Source organism: Eupeodes corollae, chromosome 2 (assembly GCF_945859685.1).
Source record: "Eupeodes corollae chromosome 2, idEupCoro1.1, whole genome shotgun sequence".
Classification (NCBI taxonomy): domain Eukaryota; kingdom Metazoa; phylum Arthropoda; class Insecta; order Diptera; family Syrphidae; genus Eupeodes; species Eupeodes corollae.
Genome location: NC_079148.1, coordinates 128,402,453 through 128,421,364, shown reverse-complemented (window position 1 = coordinate 128,421,364; position 18,912 = coordinate 128,402,453). Strand labels below are relative to the sequence as shown.

The 18,912-nt window shown below is 33.6% G+C and overlaps 1 protein-coding gene across 2 annotated transcripts in view; it reads right to left on the bottom strand.

Annotated features, from left to right (window-relative positions):
* LOC129944137 (regulating synaptic membrane exocytosis protein 1) overlaps positions 1-18,912 on the bottom strand; it is a 271,531-nt gene that overhangs the window by 101,337 nt on the left and 151,282 nt on the right. For both annotated transcript variants that reach the window (XM_056053334.1, XM_056053333.1), the window contains exon 3: positions 9,360-10,453. In XM_056053334.1, the coding sequence (XP_055909309.1) occupies positions 9,360-9,395 (36 nt within the window). In that variant the 5' untranslated portion in view covers positions 9,396-10,453. The remainder of the gene's footprint in view (positions 1-9,359; positions 10,454-18,912) is intronic.

Below are 18,912 nucleotides of genomic sequence, written 5' to 3'. Positions count from 1 at the left end.
TTTAAAATTAGTTTTGATAAACAATGCTTAACTTTGTAGATCTATGAAAATATAGAGTCCTAATTTCTAAAGGATCTGCAAAGCACATGATCAAGCTGACTAGTGACAGAAGAATTATAAATCAAACAAACACTTTCCTGAAGTACTTCTAATAGTAGATGATAATAAAAAGAAAAGAGATAAAAATGGAAGCAGCTGTATTACTTTAATGAAACCCATCAAAACCGATGGGCTAAGGGTCCTAATAAAATACAGATGGCGATATTATTTGTTATTATATATGTCCCCTCTGAAAATATAGACTATACCGTAATAAAACCACTTAAAATGATCATAACGTTCGGACTGATTTCCAAAAAAGCTCAAAAGTCCAAGGTTATAAATTCCCTACCAAAGTGGAAACCGACAAACGAGATGAAATATCAAGCAAGGCTTGATATCTCGCTGCTGGCTGAGACAAAAAATTGTGATCTATACAATCTGGATAAAATAATCAAGGAGTCGTATCCAACTGTAGCTGCAAACCGCAAAGCCCGGGAGTACTTCATAGAGCCATTTTTTGAAGTAGACTGAAGAAAGGCACGGGAATTATTGTTTAGCTGGCTTACAGCAAACAGAAATTCGAATGACGGCTACTTAAAAAAATCAATATTTGTTAGCTAATAGTTCTTTCAAGGTTATATGTAAGCTAAATAAGGCAGTATTCTTCGAAGCTGGGTCCAAGAGATTAGTGACTTGTAAAAGCGGAAAGGAGTTTTGAAACCTGGAAAAACAGTTCAACGGACAAATCTTTCAATCCATTTTAGTGTGGGTTCTGATCAGCTGGCAGAGCAATTTCAGAATTGGTTGAATCCAACAGAAGTAACACTTGTTTTTCAATACGCTACTCCGGGATTTTAAAATGAAACTCTTGATGCTTCAATAAGACACTAAGAAGTGATTTCAACTGTAATGGAACTTAAAGATGGGAAAGCATGGGGACCGAATGGCATATCAGCAGAATTTTATAAGTATGGCTCAGCAGAGTCAATCAACCGACTGACAACTATATATAACAATGTCAAGAAAACCAAAATGATACCACTAGAATTCGAGAAGCCCTTCATTTTCCCGATTCCTAGGAAAGGGAGCTTAGCTGAGGTGTCTAATTATAGATGAATATGCTTTCTAAATGTTTCATATAAAATATTCACGCTGGTTTGCAAAAATGTTTCAAGAAATGGATAGAACACAACAAGCCTTTAAAGCAGTTTCAAACAGGCCTTAGGACAGGTTATATCACAGAAACATTCCTGAATAAAGGCAAGAAGCTATATACGTTTTTCGTTGACTTTAAATCTGCATTTGATATGATCGAGAGACATGCGCTCATCTACAAGCTGTATAGCAACGGAATGTCGTGGAAGTTCGGTAGAGTTGTTCAGGATCTATATGCAGGTACAATTTCTAACGTATGGAGTGGATAAGTGTTATCGAACTGAACTTGGTTGACATGTGGTTTCAACAAGGTGGCGCTACATGCCACACAGCTCGCGATTCTATGGCCATTTTGAGGGAAAACTTTGGAGAACAATTCATCTCAAGGAATGGACCGGTAAGTTGGCCCCCAAGATCATGCGATTTGACGCCTTTAGACTATTTTTTGTGGGGCTACGTCAAATCTAAAGTCTACACAAATAAGCCAGCAACTATTCCAGCTTTGGAAGACAACATTTCCGAAGAAATTCGGGCTATTCCGGCCGAAATGCTCGAAAAAGTTACCCAAAATTGGACTTTCCGAATGGACCACCTAAACGCAGCCGCGGTCAATATTTAAATGAAATTATCTTCAAAAAGTAAATGTCATGGACCAATCTAACGTTTTAAATAAAGAATCGATGAGATTTTGCAAATTTTATGCGTTTTTTTTTTAAAAAGTTCTCAAGCTCTTAAAAAATCACCGTTTAGTTAAGGTTTTACTAAGTTACTGTCTATAACATCAAATGCTGACTGAACAAATATGTAAATAGTTTAAAACTTTCTAAAAGTCGTTTACGATACAATTTCTTTTTGAGCTTACGATAACTAGGCGGATAGGGATAGATAAGATCCTGGATAATAATTGACGTTGCGAAAACGTGGATTAGCTTGATCAAAAAACTTTACAAGCAATAAGGTTATAATTTGTAGTGTTATCAGTTTTGGTAACACCTTCTTTTAATACCGTCTTAGTCGATTTCGGTTAACATCTATAAACTAAATCGCATCGAATTGACTTCAAGATAATTCGGAAAAATTACACTTTTCGACAATTTTAGACTGAGCATGCATAACGAAGATGAACATTACACAGATCTTACGACATTGGTAAAGTTTCCATTTTCATCAGATTTCTTCACAATTTTACCGATTGGTTGCACGAAATGCGCAAAATATGGCTAAGTTCAAATTACAACTTTTGTAGCACATTTAAATAACGTTTGTTGCATCATCATAAAGGGAAAGATTAAACCAGTATTATAACACTTTATATGACGGAAAAGTTTGGCAGGTGTCAAATGCCAATGCTATCAACTTGAACCTGTAACAGACAACAGTACTACCAGTATTTATATATTGAACCAATATTTAGTACTCCAAATTGTCAAGTGCGTTTGAACTAAAAGTCTTGAAAGGAAGCATTATGTTCCTAAGCCGATATTGCGTGTGCGTGACAATATTTGAGGGTTAAGTGCATTGATAGCAAATTGTCTCCAAAAATCGTTCACCTCTAGTGGCTCGCTGCCTAATAACGAGGACCAACTTTGTCTACAACAACTTCATTGCATATTGATGAACACTCTTAAAAATTTCTTCGAAGTGATAATTTTTAAAATACAAAAAATGTATCCCAAGGGTAACAATGTGAAATATGTGAAGCAACTAGTGTGGGTTACCACCCGTTCTCATTTTTGTATTCAGTTCTTTCTTTCTTAATAATCCCCGCGTCGTATTGAATAAATCAGCACGATATAAATATATTTTGCAAGTGATTTCAAAATTGGAGGAAACATCCTTGCCCTTAGCCTGCATTAAACCTCCATCGTACTCAGAACTCAAGCATTCACCCACCATCATCATTATCATCATCATCATCCAGTGCCATATGGTAATCGAATTTATTTCTTGAACACCCAAAAGCTCCATCCAAATCGATAACGATTCCATCAGTTAATAATCCCGATACGCTTCCGAGATTTTCTCTTTGAAAAATCAAGATGTACATATTTTCAATTATTTACTGTCAGATGTGCGCCAAACGAAAAAGAGTAATACAGAAAAAAAAACCATCGATTTATCAAATATCAAATGTACGGGAGTACCACCAAGTATCTACACAAAAATATTCGAAAAAGTAAAGTACACAAAACGACAATATCATCTTATTCTGAAAATATACGTGGTACAGGAGGCGTATGCCAAATGTTGTATGTTCCAGATCCTTTATTTGTCACTGTGTGCAATCATACAAAACGCACGAACAAAAACAACAAAAATCGGAAAAAATCAACAAAACATTTTATCTCATTTTTCTTCGTATTTTTTCGTCCTGGTTGAACTTTGTGGAAGAAAAAAAATCCTCTCTGATTTGATTGCCCTACAGGCTTCCGATTGGAGAAGGTTGATTCTTTAGGCGTGGGTCATGTGTTACAAAAAATTGAAAAAAAAATACCAAAATTCAAAAGGATTTTGTGTTGCCAAAAATTTTATTCAATGAAGTGCCTTTGTATTATTGTTCTCTCATCTGAACAACAAAATGTATAGTTTTGTCACAATAAAAGGATCCTTTTTATATATTTATTTTTGTTCTATTTTGTTGTTGTTGTTTCCTTTTGGAAGCTTACCAAAATGTACAACATATCTACATATGTATATGTACATATGTATTTATATGGGGCCGGGAGGCAAAAATTCCAGCACGAAATTCAAATTTAACCAACAGAAGCCACAACAGAAAATTTATAAAATGGGCATTTGGGAGGATACAATGTTCTGCGTTTGAGTATATATTCATGGCTCCTTGACTAAGTACATTAAAGCTGGGACTTGACTTCACATTCATCGAGTTCTTATCGAATAGATTGTATGCTATGCTGTTTGGTCAAAGGGAGTTGCCAATTTTAAAAGAAATATGTATCGAGTACCGAAGAACGGGTTTTGATTAGTTTAAAATTTGACCTTTTGTTTAAAGAGAATTGTTACTTTTTGAGATTTATTTCTGGTGCATGGGAACATTTTGGTTTGAAGCTGCGATCAATTCTATTGTGTCCATCATCTTTAGACAAAAATATATTGTTTATGTCAAATGATGACCGACTTATTCCAGATAATGACTTCAACGTCAGATCCTATAAATTGCAACACTTTTTATTCTAATGAAAACTTGCAAAAATACTAAAATACTTTTTATTTTCTAAACATCTGGCAATGCTATGTGGTCAACAATTTAGCTATACTATATACTCCCCTATATCTATGTTGTATATTCCACATTGTATTCTAGAACAAAAATATTATATTTAAAGCATTTTGCGGGTTTGACATTTTAAGTGAATTAAATGAAATGGCCAACACTTAAGGGGGTAAATGATGCTTCAGTTTCGGTTTTTATTTGTGGATGGAGCTTTAATGAAAATGACGTAATTTTTGCACGCAACACTTAGCAATCTATTTTTTGTTTCTTGTTTTGTTTTTTTTTTTACTTTTTGTACCATTTCAGTTAAATCGTTTTGAATGAGGTTTTTTTAGGTATAGATGTATATTTACACAAAAATAAAAGTCACTCTTTTGAGAGAATAGACAATAATAGGGATTTTTTGGTGTCAAATGGACTTAAAATATTATAGTTGTTAGTTGGTTGTGAATTTTTGTGATTTCATATTTAAAATACTGACAAGAATGGGACTTACACTGATAAAGTTCCATTGTGGTGTTTTAAAATGACATTTTTGGGAAAATGCAAGCCATTTGTCAGATAAAAAAACTTCGAAACCTATGAAGTCAATGGTTGCAGTTTTAGTTGTGTTTTTTATTGAAAAACTGTTAACTAGAATTAAAAAAAATACACCAAATGATATCAAAAATATTTTCTATTAAAAAGTTTTCCAACTACTTTTAAAGCAGAAATTTAAAGTTTTGAAAATTCCGTAATATTTGTTAAAAAGTCTCTCCATTCCTAATTTTAATTTTTAATAAGCTTAAAACTTAATTTCTATGCAAATGCATTAGAAATAAGGTCTGATCCAATACGCCACTATCGAGTCAATAGCAAAAAGATTAAAAAAGTAAAGATTCTTCTTAAATTTTTATTTAATAATTAGAGAACACGAAAATGGTTTTGTATACCTTTAATATGCCAAAGACACAGTGTGAGCATTAGGGTAAGAGGGAAGTGTTGAATGGGAGGTGTCTAAGTTCATTGATTTTGAATTCCTGAACATTGCAATGATAGGGAAAGATAGAGCATGGCAAGGCATAACATACATACATAAATGTCTGTACTTCATAGTACGACCGAAGTTGGGGTCAAGGGTACTCTGATGGACAATCCTAGAAACGCGGGTATTACGGTTAAATTGTTTGAGGGAAGAAATGCAACTAACTATTTTACTAGAGCATAAACCATTAAAATATCGGTAAAAATGGGTGAGACAAGAAACTTTTCGTCGATGTTCAAGTGACGTAAACGAGTTGATGATATTAATATTACCATTTATTTTAAAAGTTACTGAAGGACCAGCCTAGAAATGAGAGCTAAATTCAAGTTTCAGACGTATATAGGTTTTGTAAAGTGTAGCCAGAAGACGGAGGAACAAATTTCTTGCATCTTTTTAAAAAACCTAAACATCTTGCTGTTTTATTGGCGACATCGAGTATGTGATCGCTCCACAAAAAGTGGTTGCAGATGCAGAGTCAAAGGATGTCAAGATTTTCAGTTTCGGTGATGCATGTTCCACTTATGATAGTGGCAAAGAGGGTATATCTGACTTAAACGATAGAAGACACACGGTTCTTTATTCAAAATAGTACAGTACTGTGTAGATCGGAATTAAATGAGCGTATCATAAATTACCGTTACTGTGTAGATCGGAATTAAATGAGCGTATCATAAATTACCGTAACAGTTCCACATTCGAAGAGGAGGGTTGTAAGTCTAGAAACAAATATGAAAAGCTAAGAGTGCTATATTTAGCGAAACAATGTATTGGATTAGAAGTAACTGACAGGAGATCATTTAGAAAAATGAGGAAAAGGGTCGGAGACAAAATGAAGCTCTAGGACACACCAGCATTTATTTTATGACTATCAGACTTGAACCCGTGCATTGGACTGTCATGCGAGAGGTCTTGGTTTCGATCCCTGCATATGCCACCTAAAGTTTTTTTACGGGTACTGCCTCTTGGAATTGACAAATTCTCCAAGAGTAATTCTTGTCACGAAAAGTGCTTTCTCAAATTTACCGTTCGGATTCGGCTTAGAACTGTAGATCCCTTCCATCCCTGGCAACTGTACCCACACACAGGAATGGTTGTAAGTTGTCAGTCACTAGGCCCTAATTCTCAAACGGACTGTTGTTGTTATTTATTTTTTTATCAGACGTGAATTCGTCCAAAACAAATCATATTCAACGGTTCGATAGAAAATTTCTAATCCAACGAAGAAGAAATTCGGCAATACCAAAAGCACTCATTTTTAATAAAAGTGCAAGATGCCAGACTTTATCAAATACCTTTGAAATATCAAGTGCAATAATCTTACTTTCTCTAAAACGATGAATCATGAGTTCACCAGTGGACCTATTGCTGTGAAAGCCGTATTGCCGATCATTAAAAAGCTTCCGTTCCGCAAGATATTTCTTAAGCTGATAATTAATCATCGTTTCCATGACCTTAAAAAGAAGGGATGTTAGTGGTTTCGGTCGATAATTCTGCGGGGGAAGAAGATTCGCCTGTTTTTGGGATTGGCTGAACAAATGTATTTTTCATCAACTATTTGGAAAGAGTCCAGAAGAATAAGATAGATTTAGAAGCTTTCGCAGTGATTTTGCTAGCGTGGAAGAACACCTCCTTAGAATAATAGCGGGGATACCATCTGGACCAGCGGACTTATGAATGTTATGAAGATTCACCTTTTTTTAGGATTGGCTGAACAAATGTAGTTTTCATCAACTATTTGGAAAGAGCAAAGAAGAATAAGATAGATTTAGAAGCTTTTGCAGTGATTTTGCTAGCGTGGAAGAACACCTCCTAAGAATAATAGCGGGGATACCATCTGGACCAGCGGACTTATGAATGTTATGAAGATTCGCCTTTTTTTGGGATTGCCTGAACAAATGTAGTTTTCATCAACTATTTGGAAAGAGCAAAGAAGAATAAGATAGATTTAGAAGCTTTAGCAGTGATTTTGCTAGCGTCGAAGAACACCTCTTTAGAATAATAGCGGGGATACCATCTGTACCATCGGACTTATGAATCTTTAGATCTTGACGAACCCTCGACACAGTACTAGTACGAAAATAGATTGGTCCCATAGAATCATTTACGCGTTCAAGAACTGGGGAAGTCATGACACTATCTGGTGATGTGGAACGGCGAACTGCCTTGCAAATAAGTTAGCTTTATCAATATAGCTATTTAAATAATTGTTAATGACAACAAACGTAGGAATCGAGGAAAAGGAAGTATTTCTCATGTTTTTTACAAATGACCAACAATTCTTACTGCCTTTGGGACCTTGCAGTATTTTTTGCCATAATTTTTTGTCATGCAAAAGTTTGATCCTTTGAATTTGGTTTTACTCAGTTGAGTTGGCTCTAAAACACCTTAAGCTCACCTCGGTCTCCTTGATAACCTTTATGGAGCTCGAATCGAACCATGATTTAACCTTGGGTTTAATACTTTAAACCCTATCCGGGATAAAGGTTTTCATTCAAAGATGAATCATACTAGTAATCATATCTGCACTATAGAAACGTCGCTACCGAGGAAGCATAGTGACCAGTTAAAGATCTTGAAGTAATTATTGAGACCGTCCTAGTTGGCTTTCTCGTACTGTCGAACGGCTCTCTATGGAGCTCTTTCTCAAACTGGATTTGTTTGACACGAGAAATTAGCAGATATGACACTCTGGTCCGATGTGCCTAGAGGCGTCAATACACTGATTATGTATTTATCAGGATCAGAAGTGAGGAACAAGTCAAGTGTATTTTCCTGAGAAGTCGAAACTCTATCCAGGTTTGGGCTCTGATAAAAAAAGCTTCCTTGTTTATTGTAAAAAACATAGCTTTTACCTTTCTCTTGAAAAACTACTTGGTTTTCTTAATATCAAAATGGAACTTCTTAAGGGAAAGAAAATGATGAGAAAATCTCAAGTTAACTGAGTTTGTTTAGGACCCTTTCGTTTTATATTTGCTATGAAATTGGTGTGGCTCCAAAAATCTGAAACTATATCTATATACAAATCTATGCTAAACCTTATATTTTGTATTACCAGACAAAAAAATATCTACAAAACTTTTATTAAAAATTAACCCCGTTTCGATTTGTATCTACATCACACTCTCATAATCTGTCACATTTGATCCAAACGAACCTTTGCATAATTTGACAAGTAAAACGACCACACGAAGTTTAATAATAACACAATAATTATTTCTATTGATTTTAGTTTATTTTCTACTCTTCATAGTGTACTGTGGCGTATACGCAATTATTTTTTTGTATTTTCATATGAAATGAATTTCTTCATAGGAGTTTGTCAACATGTATTTAGGTACCTATGTAATTTCCTTAGCAAGTGTAAGACGTCTCACATCAATTTTAATAAAGTTTGCAATTAACTTAATTACACATAAGCCTCGCTCGCATGTCCAACGCAAATACAATAAGACGCCTACACATACAATACTGTAAGCATGGGCGACCCTACCATTTATGAATCTGCAACATTGCTAGGTTTTAGGTATACACAAGTAGGTTAGAGGTAATCAAAATTGCTTGTGTATATACCTAAAGAATATCCTTGGCATGTGCCGGAAATTCACAAAATATTCTGAGAAACTTTGTGAGTATATTTTGTGGGTAAGTGTAGTTGGTAATTCTTTATAATAAAAGTCAATTATTAATTCTGAAGCAAATTAATCAAACGATATAATAAATATTTTAAATGAAAACGTTGAGAGAATCTGGTTAAGAAAATTAAATAATTAGCTTTTTAACGTATCCATCCATGTATTTGTGTACGAACTTATATATTACTTATAAGTACATTAAAATGGAAAATTATAGTCGTCCAAACCAACTCAGGTGCATATATGATAAATGATCGCCACCATAACTTACCTTCTTCATAAATGACATCACGTTCGTCGGCAACATGTTGACTATAAATTTTTCTTCTTCTCACTATACGAACAGGACTCTATGTTATGTGTTATGTGATGTGAAAATGTGATGGTGAAAAATATGTTGTTGAAGTCCTTCCAATACCGATTAGAGTGCCAGGTAGGTAAGTTTATGTATTCCAACTTGCTAGAGCAAGAATTTTTTGTTCGTCTTCTTTCTATATCACGTTGCACGTGTGATGCAACGTTATGCAACCAAACGGAAGTTTCGATTCATTTAAAAATACAATTCTATTTGCGGTAACGCGTAGCAAGAACACCGCAAACTATCCATCACATGGCCGTCATCATCATCGCAAATTAAATCAGCAACGCAAAGGCCAAGCTGTCTGGAATGAATGTCCTTTTTGTGTTACTCTCTCGTCCCCTTTGGGAAGGTTGATGGTAGAGGTTCTCTGTGACAAAGTGCTTAAGTCACTTTTATTCTTTTTGTGGACTTCATTTTTTGTTTTTTTTTTTTTTTGGATAAAAGAACAAACAAACTCACTCACGACTCACGAGTCATTTTTCGTCAAGGGAATAAAGACCATGTGTTGTTTTTATTTTTGTGCTTTTTTTTATTCAAATAGGTATGCGGTAGGTGCTCTACTAGGATCTGTATCCGCCTGTGAAGTGGGTATTTTTATCCTTTTCAGGTCCTTGTTGGGAAATTTATTCAAATTACTATATGGACCTACATGCAGTACACTCGTATACATATAGTCTCAAACTGGGGCTTGCCACATAGGGGAGAGTGCATTAAAATACCATAGTGATGCCATTGCTGCTTCAAAATGCACATTTTACATACATCTACTCCTACATTTGCAAGGATCTACATTTGCTATTGGTTGTTTTTGGTTAGGGAAGCTTTATGTTTGTTTGGTGAGTTTTCTTCTTATGCTCTTAACAGACGAGCGGTGGCATTGGTCTCGGCGAGAGATTGCTTAAGTAATTCAAATTGGTCTCTGGAGCTCGAGGATGTTCATCCAACGTTATGTGTATGTGGTTTGGATGGTTATGCAAACAAAAATATTTCATCCAAATGAATATCTGCAAATAAAGCAAAATTTAAAGAAATAATTGTTAAACCATTTGTTTTCATTTTATTTCATGGATATGTTATGATTAAGGGATATTTCAAATCATTGAGACATTTTGAAATTTTAAAAGCTTAGTTTAGTTGTTAATAGAAACTTTGCATTAATGGTTTAAAGAAAACTTTTATATATTACGTTCAATTCCGAGGATTGCAATTTTGGTAAACAAATAACAGTTTGGGTTGATAAAATTAAAACTGCAAAATGTATTGACAATACCATTCAATATATTATTTTTTCCTTGTAAACATTTTTAGAGATTTTCAATAAAATTCTTGATTCAATAAAAATTGTTAGTTTAAGAAGAACAACATTTCATCAAAGTTCATGATCTTGCTGTTATATGGTTGTTAAGATAGCTTGAAGCTGAGTTCAGAAATACTGATTGATGTTCGTAGTTTATTTCATTTCAATTATAAGTAATTAGTATTTGATCTTTTCTCAATTAAAAATTACAAGTAATTTTCATTAAATAAAACACATACTTATTTATAAATGTTGTTGAAAAAATAAATATTTCAATTACTTTTAATTGTATTGGAAAAATTAGACTAGTTACAATCTTGAAGGAAAGAAATTTTAAATTATTTATTTATCAAATCAAAGCAACAAAAATAAAAGAAAAATACATTTCAGGAATTCTTTTCGTACTAATATCGCGTCAAATGTAATTACTTTTGTTTTCAATTGAATTAAAGTGAGTAAATTGGAAGTAATTAAGACAAACATACAATTAGTAATTGAAATTACATTACATCAATTACATTTCACACATCAAGTGTATGGAGATTTTATATTAGAAGTAATTATAATTTAATTGTTTTTGTAATAATTTTCTCCCAACTCTGGCTTGGATTAGACCTATATGCAGTCGTGGTCATGCAATTAAGCCACAAAACGATTGTACCATATTTTCTTCAATAAAGCTTTCCTGTATCACTTTGTGTCTGTTTTTTTTTTAACCGTTAACAACTAACATTATCTCAATATGAAAACCGTATGTCACCTACGACTCACAGATGCTTTGCTTTTAAACAAAGCTCTTTATTTGTTGTTAAGTCGCAGTGTAGGTGGTCACATAATTAACTAAGCCATTACATTTGACACAGGTACTTTTTTATTATTCTATGTAGATATTTTATCAAAATGTATTTAAGCTGTTTTATTATTAAGGAAATGTAGTATTAAAAATTATATGTAAATATTTAATTGATTACAATAGTACCCGTAGCATGAAAGTTAATGCGTTTGAGGTCTTGGATTCGATCCCTGCCTATGCCATCTAAAGTTTTTTAACGGGTACTGCCTCTTGCGAGGAATTGAAAAATTCTCCAAGAGTAAACTGTAGGTCCCCTTCATTCCTGACAACATTATTCGCACACAGGAATGGTTGCGAGTTGTAAGTCACTAGGCCCTAGTTCTTAACGGACTGTTGCGTCACCCAGTTAAACTGATTACAGTTATGGGAAAAAATAAAACCTCTACTCCATGTGAAAGAAAAATTATTATAAAATGCTTCAAAAAGTACAAACATTTTATGAAAGTAAGCAAATTACTACGATTTGCTAGAGGTTTAGTTAGGAACGTAGTTCAATATTTAAAAAAAACACCAAACATTTGAGAACCTTCCTCGAAAAAAGCCACGAAAAACGTCTCCGATCCGACTTGGATCCATTTTTAACATCCGTTCAATTAAGAGCCCAAATGGAGGAGAACTATGATAAAAAAATATTGTTCGAAGAATGAGGTTTGCTAAAGAACACCTTTATAAAAGTCCAAATTTTTGGAATTTTTTCGTGTGGAGGGACGAATCCAAGTTTAACGTTTTTGGCAGTGACGGAAGACAGTATGTGAGGCGTCCACCATTAAAATAATTGGACCCGAAATACACAAAAAAAAATCATTTAGGATTTTCCGTGATGGTTTGGGAATGTTTAACATCATCAGGAGTTGGTCCATTGGTGCAAATTCATGCAAATATGATAGGAAAAATGTACAGGGACATTTTGGACAGTCGCTAAAAAGAAATCTGGTGTTTAACAGGTGGAACAACATCACCAAGTGTCAGGTCCCAAAAACATCTGGCCAACACTAAATTTAAAGCAATCAAGGTGCTTGCTATCTCTAAGCAGATCGCAAATAAGTTCGATAATAGGTGCCATAACCGGACACTGTCTAAACGGCTAGGCAAATTCTTAATTGAGGAAGCCTCAAGATCCATTAAACTGGCCTAAGTGTGTCCCATTCCATAATGGACAGCAACTTAAACCTAACCTAACCTAGCTTGGATTTATTTGTTTGGCATAATAAGCAGAGACATCATTACAAATCAAAATCTTTTTTTTCGAGATGTTTAACAATCTTCAAGAAAGTATATGAAACATCGTCAAATTAACTTTATACCACTTTATTCAACAATTTAAAAAAAATTAGGTAGGTAGGTAGAAATAGCGATCTCTAGGCAACCTAGTCTTAGATCCAATTAGCGCTATAGTGCGCCTTTTTGATACCAAAAACTCGTTTGACCTGTGATAGAAAGGGTAAGATTTATAGAGTAGCTTTATAACGATTATGTTAGAGCCATTTTTTTGGATTGAGAAAAAAGATTAGGTCTCTAATCTTAGTCTCAGATAGCTCATCAAGTTCGTGAAAGACGGCGTTTCCAAAGTATTTCATTCTAGTGTTTGCCAAAGCAGGGCATTTGCAGAGGAAATGGATTATCGTTTCACTTTCTTTTTGGCCACTACAACTACGGCAAAAGGTGTTGTAAGAGATAACCAACTTCTCCGCATGAACTCCTATGGGCCAATGTCCGGTACAAACCGCAGCAATCCTGGCTATGTCTTGCCTTGGCCTGCATAGAAGATCGTTTGTACGGGTTTTATTATAGGTAGGCCATATCTTCCTAGATATAATGCAGTTGGGTAAATTGCTCCACCTTCGGTTTGATTCAGTTTGGTAGATAGAAAAGATTGTATCATAGCACCAAGAGGAATGTTAACCATTTCCGCAAGTGAGCTATGAAGGGCCGATCCTTGCCTGGCTAGCTCGTCAGCCCGTTCATTTTCCACGATACCACTATGGCCCGGAACCCAGATCAGGGGGACACCGAGGTTAATATTCAGGCTCGCAGGCTCATCGCGACATTGCTGGACCAATTTAGATGAGGATGTGGCCGAGTTAATGGCTTTGACAGCTGCCTGACTGTCTGTAAAGATTGCCGCATTTCGGTTTTGGTTTGGGTTTTGTTTAAGTATCTTATATGCCTCCCTTATTGCCAGCAGTTTAGCCTTAGAAACGCTAGAAAAGTAAGGAAGCCTAAAGGATTTAGCTACATTTAGGGACTCAAAAAAGTTCCCAGAACCAACTCCGCACTCCATCTTTAAACTGTCAGTAAAGATGGTGTGTCGAAACCTATGGTTGAATCAATTTCGTGGTGTCGTTGTGACAACCAGCTATTTGATTCCTTCAGCCTAATAGCGCTGCAGGAAACTATGTATTTAATAAAAAGGTTGATTTGTAGAAGATCCAAAATAACGTTTAAGGCGTCCGTTGGGCAAGTACGCATGGCCCCTGTGGTGCAAGCTGTTCTCTAAACCTTCTTTAGCTTATCAATATTATAGGCTTTGCTAAGAGCAGGCCACCATCGACCCATATGTTAAGATTTGACGTACTACGGCTGTGTACGTCCATAAAATCATCTTCGACTGAAGTCCCCACTTTTTGACGAAAGTTTTGCTGCAGGCGTAGAAGGCAACACAGGCCTTCTTAACCCGTACTTCAATACTTAGTTTCCAGTTTAGTTTAGGGTCGAGTGTAACTCCCAAATATTTTGCACTGGAAGACAATGATAGAATTTGACCGTTGAGTCGAGGTAGCGTGAAGGGCGGTACTTTAGTTTTGGTGGTAAAGAGCAACAGTTTAGTTTTACTTTGGTTAACTCCTATTCCTTACTCACGTGTTTTGTTGCAATTGTATTGCGTAGAGTGGCTCAAATCTTCCTACCATTGAGCATGGAAATAATCCATTCTCGAATGAAGTCTTCTACACCGAACTTAACGAGCGATTCTTCTATGGATTCGGTAAGGACGTTGTTAAAAGCACCTTCTCTGTCTAGGAAGGGGGCAAGAGTAATTTCTTTATAATGGATGTTTTTTTTCTACAGTGCGCACTACCTCATGGAGGGCAGTCTCCGTAGATTTGCCCTTAAGATAAGCATGCTGAGCTCTTTTGAGAGGTCGTCCAACTAGGATTTCTCTAATATGGTAATCAAGAATGCGCTCCAAGGTTTTAAGCACAAAAGATGTTAAGCTTATTGGTCTGAAATCCTTCGCGGATTCGTGACCTCGCCTACCCACTTTCGGGATAAAAACTACTTTGACCTGTCTCCACGACATGGGCACTTGTTTGGGAAAGAGGCATTCTTTGAAAATTTGTTCCAGCCATGGAGCCGCCACATCATACAACTTTTGAAGCATAACTGGCAGTATGCCATCCATGCCTGGGGATTTATATGGAGAAAAAGTATTGATGGCCCACAAAATATTTTTTCTGGTTAAAACGGAATTGACTTGCTCCACATGAGCTACGTTTAGCTCTGTGGTTTCAAGCGGCTTGGGGTTATTACTCTCGCAACCCGGAAAGTCAGTCTTCATCAGTAGCTCAAGAGATTCGGCTGGAGAGGCTATCCAGGTTCTATCAGGGTTTTTTAGAAATGAAGGATTGCAATGTTCCTTAAAGAAAATTACTTGAGATGTTTTGGGCTGTACATCTTTACAGGCAAAATTGCTGGAGCACTTTTTTCTGATTCAAATCCTGAAATTAATTTTGTCATCGAAGTGAAAGCTCGTCCTTTTCTTGCTTTTAATGATTTTATACCTGAATTGAATGAATTTATATATATAAATTATATTATATTTATATTTATATTTGTATTTATATTTATATTTATATTTATATTTATATTTATATTTATATTTATATTTATATTTATATTTATATTTATATTTATATTTATATTTATATTTATATTTATATTTATATTTATATTTATATTTATATTTATATTTATATTTATATTTATATTTATATTTATATTTATATTTATATTTATATTTATATTTATATTTATATTTATATTTATATTTATATTTATATTTATATTTATATTTATAATTATAATTATAATTATATTTATTTTTATAATTATATTTATATTTTTACTTTATTTTTAATAGAATTTTAAAGTGAATTTATACACTACATACTTTTTAATATAATTTTAAAAATGTTTTTTGAAATGTTACAGAAATTAAATTGATTTCAAGTATTTTTTGAACCAATGTTTTCTATTTTTTTCTATTGTTAACAAAACAAAATGCTTTTTCTATATCGATCTACAATAAAACATTCGAAAAAGTCAATTTTTTAAACTGTTTTGTAACACGAATCTAATTAATTAACTGCATCGCTGAATCAAATTTTCGTACGAGTTCTTAGTTCAATATATTTATCAAGTTCCTAAAATATTAGAAAAATCATGAAGTTCTTAATGCATTTAACCAGATTTAATTTTCAGTCGATTCTGATTTCAAGCTATCTATAGTAAGGAATGATAACCTTTACTTTATAATTATAATTTATAACTTTTCCAATTGTCGTTGCAATGAAATTCAGGAAAGTTATTAGTGTCCACAAAAACATGTAGGTAAAAGTTTACATTTCTAGAAAATTTCTAATAAAGCTTTTATTTTTCACAAATTTTGAAAAGTTTTTCTAATTTGACGTACGCTCGTTTTGCCTTAAATGGCAAGTCTAACTTTCTATCACGTTGATATTTAAAAAACAAAAATGTTCTATTATTTAATCAAAGAGAAATCAAAAAAAGAGAAAACAATTATAAATTCTATAACATAATAAATTTATTTAAAAACCACTTACTAACAAATACAAAAAAAGGTAAATACTTGCCAAGGTTTTCAAAAGGACAGAATATTATTCTAAACCGTCAAAAAGTCAACTAAAACAAAAGTCATTTCCGTTCGCAAAACTACACAAGAAGTCATATACATTTTTCATTTGGACACGACTGCCACGGTAACTACCACCGCTGCGCCGCAACAGTGGACTGAGTTAATCGCTTTAAAAAATAAAAATTAGAAAAAACGAATTCAAAGTTGTCTCGTTGTCGTCGTTCCTGAGATGTAGTTGAGGTAGGTTCCGAAACAATTCCCACTATGTCCAATGCCCACTTCTGAATAAACCACAAAAAATAGTTGTAACTAACCTACCCTACTAACCCAGCCACACCTCTTGTAAATGCAATTTATACTATGCAATTACTCTTGTCCGTCCTTGAGAAGCCGCGGTAGTGTAGGAGGCTTCGCAGTAAGTCAAACGTCGTGGTCGTCGGTCGTTCGAGTCAAGGATTGGAAAGGATAATGCGATATAAAAAGACACTTTAGCCTCGACGCTTAAGGCTTTTTTTTGTGTTTTTTTTTTTGTTTTTGCTTCGAAAGAATAAACTTTTCTTTTTAATTTCTTATGCCAAATGCAGATACAGGAAGGTTATGGTTAAGTACATTGTGGACCTACACATACAACGACAAAAGATGGCAACGGCAACCGAAAATGAAAACGAAAATGAAAACTCAAGCGAAAAGGAAACTTGGGAAGGATTTTAAGTCAAATCAAAGTTTATCTGCTCGCAGGAGAGCTGCAGACTTCATGGTTTGAGTGATTTCACCTGCGCCTTCATCGTGAAATAAATTTGAAACATTTTTTTATTTTATAAGTTTTACTTTCAATTTTTCTTTAGAATTCCTTTTAAAAAAAGAATTCCAACAAAAAAGCTAAAAGCTGGAAAGATTTTTTCCTATGTATGTTTTTCCTTTATTTTAAAAAAATGAAAAATAAAAAAGAAAACACAGTGAAAGAAATTGCCTGCGAAGTGGAAATAAGTCACCGTGATAAATTTGGAAAATAAACTTTGTCGCACATGAGAATTGAATTTATTTGTCCTCGAGTTCTTCAAGAGTCAGAGTCAGAGTCCGCACCAGAGCATGAGGCTAAAGGAGGTAAATTTGTCAAAAGCAAATTTGCTGCTTTTGTGCTAGCAACCAAACGGAACATTCTTTTTTTTAAGTCGTAAGTGAATTCTTATTTTTTTTTGGATTTTCAAATTGAAAACAAGGTATACCTTACAGTTTGGTTTTGAAAGAAAAAAATAATAATATTTCAAGGAGCTTTAGGGTGCGCTCAGTGTAAGAGTTAGAATGTTCAAAAGTCAAAAGATTCCGTTTTGGGGTGTTAAGTGGGTCAGGTAGGGACGTTGATAAAGTATAAATATTTTTAATCCTGTGTTATTAGTCATTTGCCAATGCAAGGTAAATTACACATAATTTTTCGATATTAGCAATAGAAATATTATAAGAATTATTCAACATTTTTGTCGGTTTGTTTCTGCAAGGCACTTTAAAAATACATCTTTTTTAAATTTTGTTTAAAGCAAAGATATGGTGTGGTACGCGGAATTAGATGATTCAATATATTACCTTGTTTATTAACGTTCACCAACAATTTCTTTCCAAACAAAATATTCAAAACTATTTTGGTTGAACATTTAACTATTTAATTTTTGAAGGCTTCATTTTGCTGGTTTAAAAAAAAAAAACAGTTTTCCTCAAGACTAGCATTGGGATATTCTTACAAAAGGTTTCAGTTTTCGAGAATATTTTGAAAATAATGTGATTTGTTTTTTTTTTTCGAAAATTGTGTTTAATTTTAAGGTTGCTTCCACATATTCTACCCTTTTATTGTGTTACACAAAAAATTATTATTTATTTTTTAAATAAAATAATAAAAACTTAAATCGATGAGATTTTACAATGCAATATAATTTATTTTATTACTCCGTAGTATTTTTTATAACAAAATGAAAAAAGTTAGGAAAGAAACAGGAAATTGAATGACTTGTAAAAAATTAATAGCTGAAACCATTCTTCTTCTCGGAATCATTAAAATTATTTCCCTTCGAAAATAAAAGGTTCGATGACGTTGTTTATAAGTTTTTGTTTTTTCACTGAAAGTCTGAAATTATTACAAAAAAGACATAACTGTCAAAAGTGTTTTATATTACAAAGTAATATCGGTACCTATTATTGAAACACAAACTTTTAATTGAATACTTAATGGGAACTGGTGCTTTTTAATTTCTAGAACTTTAAATTAAAAAAAAATGTTGAATAATCCAGGGAGTTTCGCATGGATTAAAGCTCTTTTCTTTAATTTTTGACAGTACTTAAAAACCTGTCATTCATTGTGTTGACTAAAATTTAATCAAAAAACTAGGAACAGGGACAAAGATGTTTTTAAAGTCAATTTTCTTTGTATTTCTTTTTTATCTCAATGTTG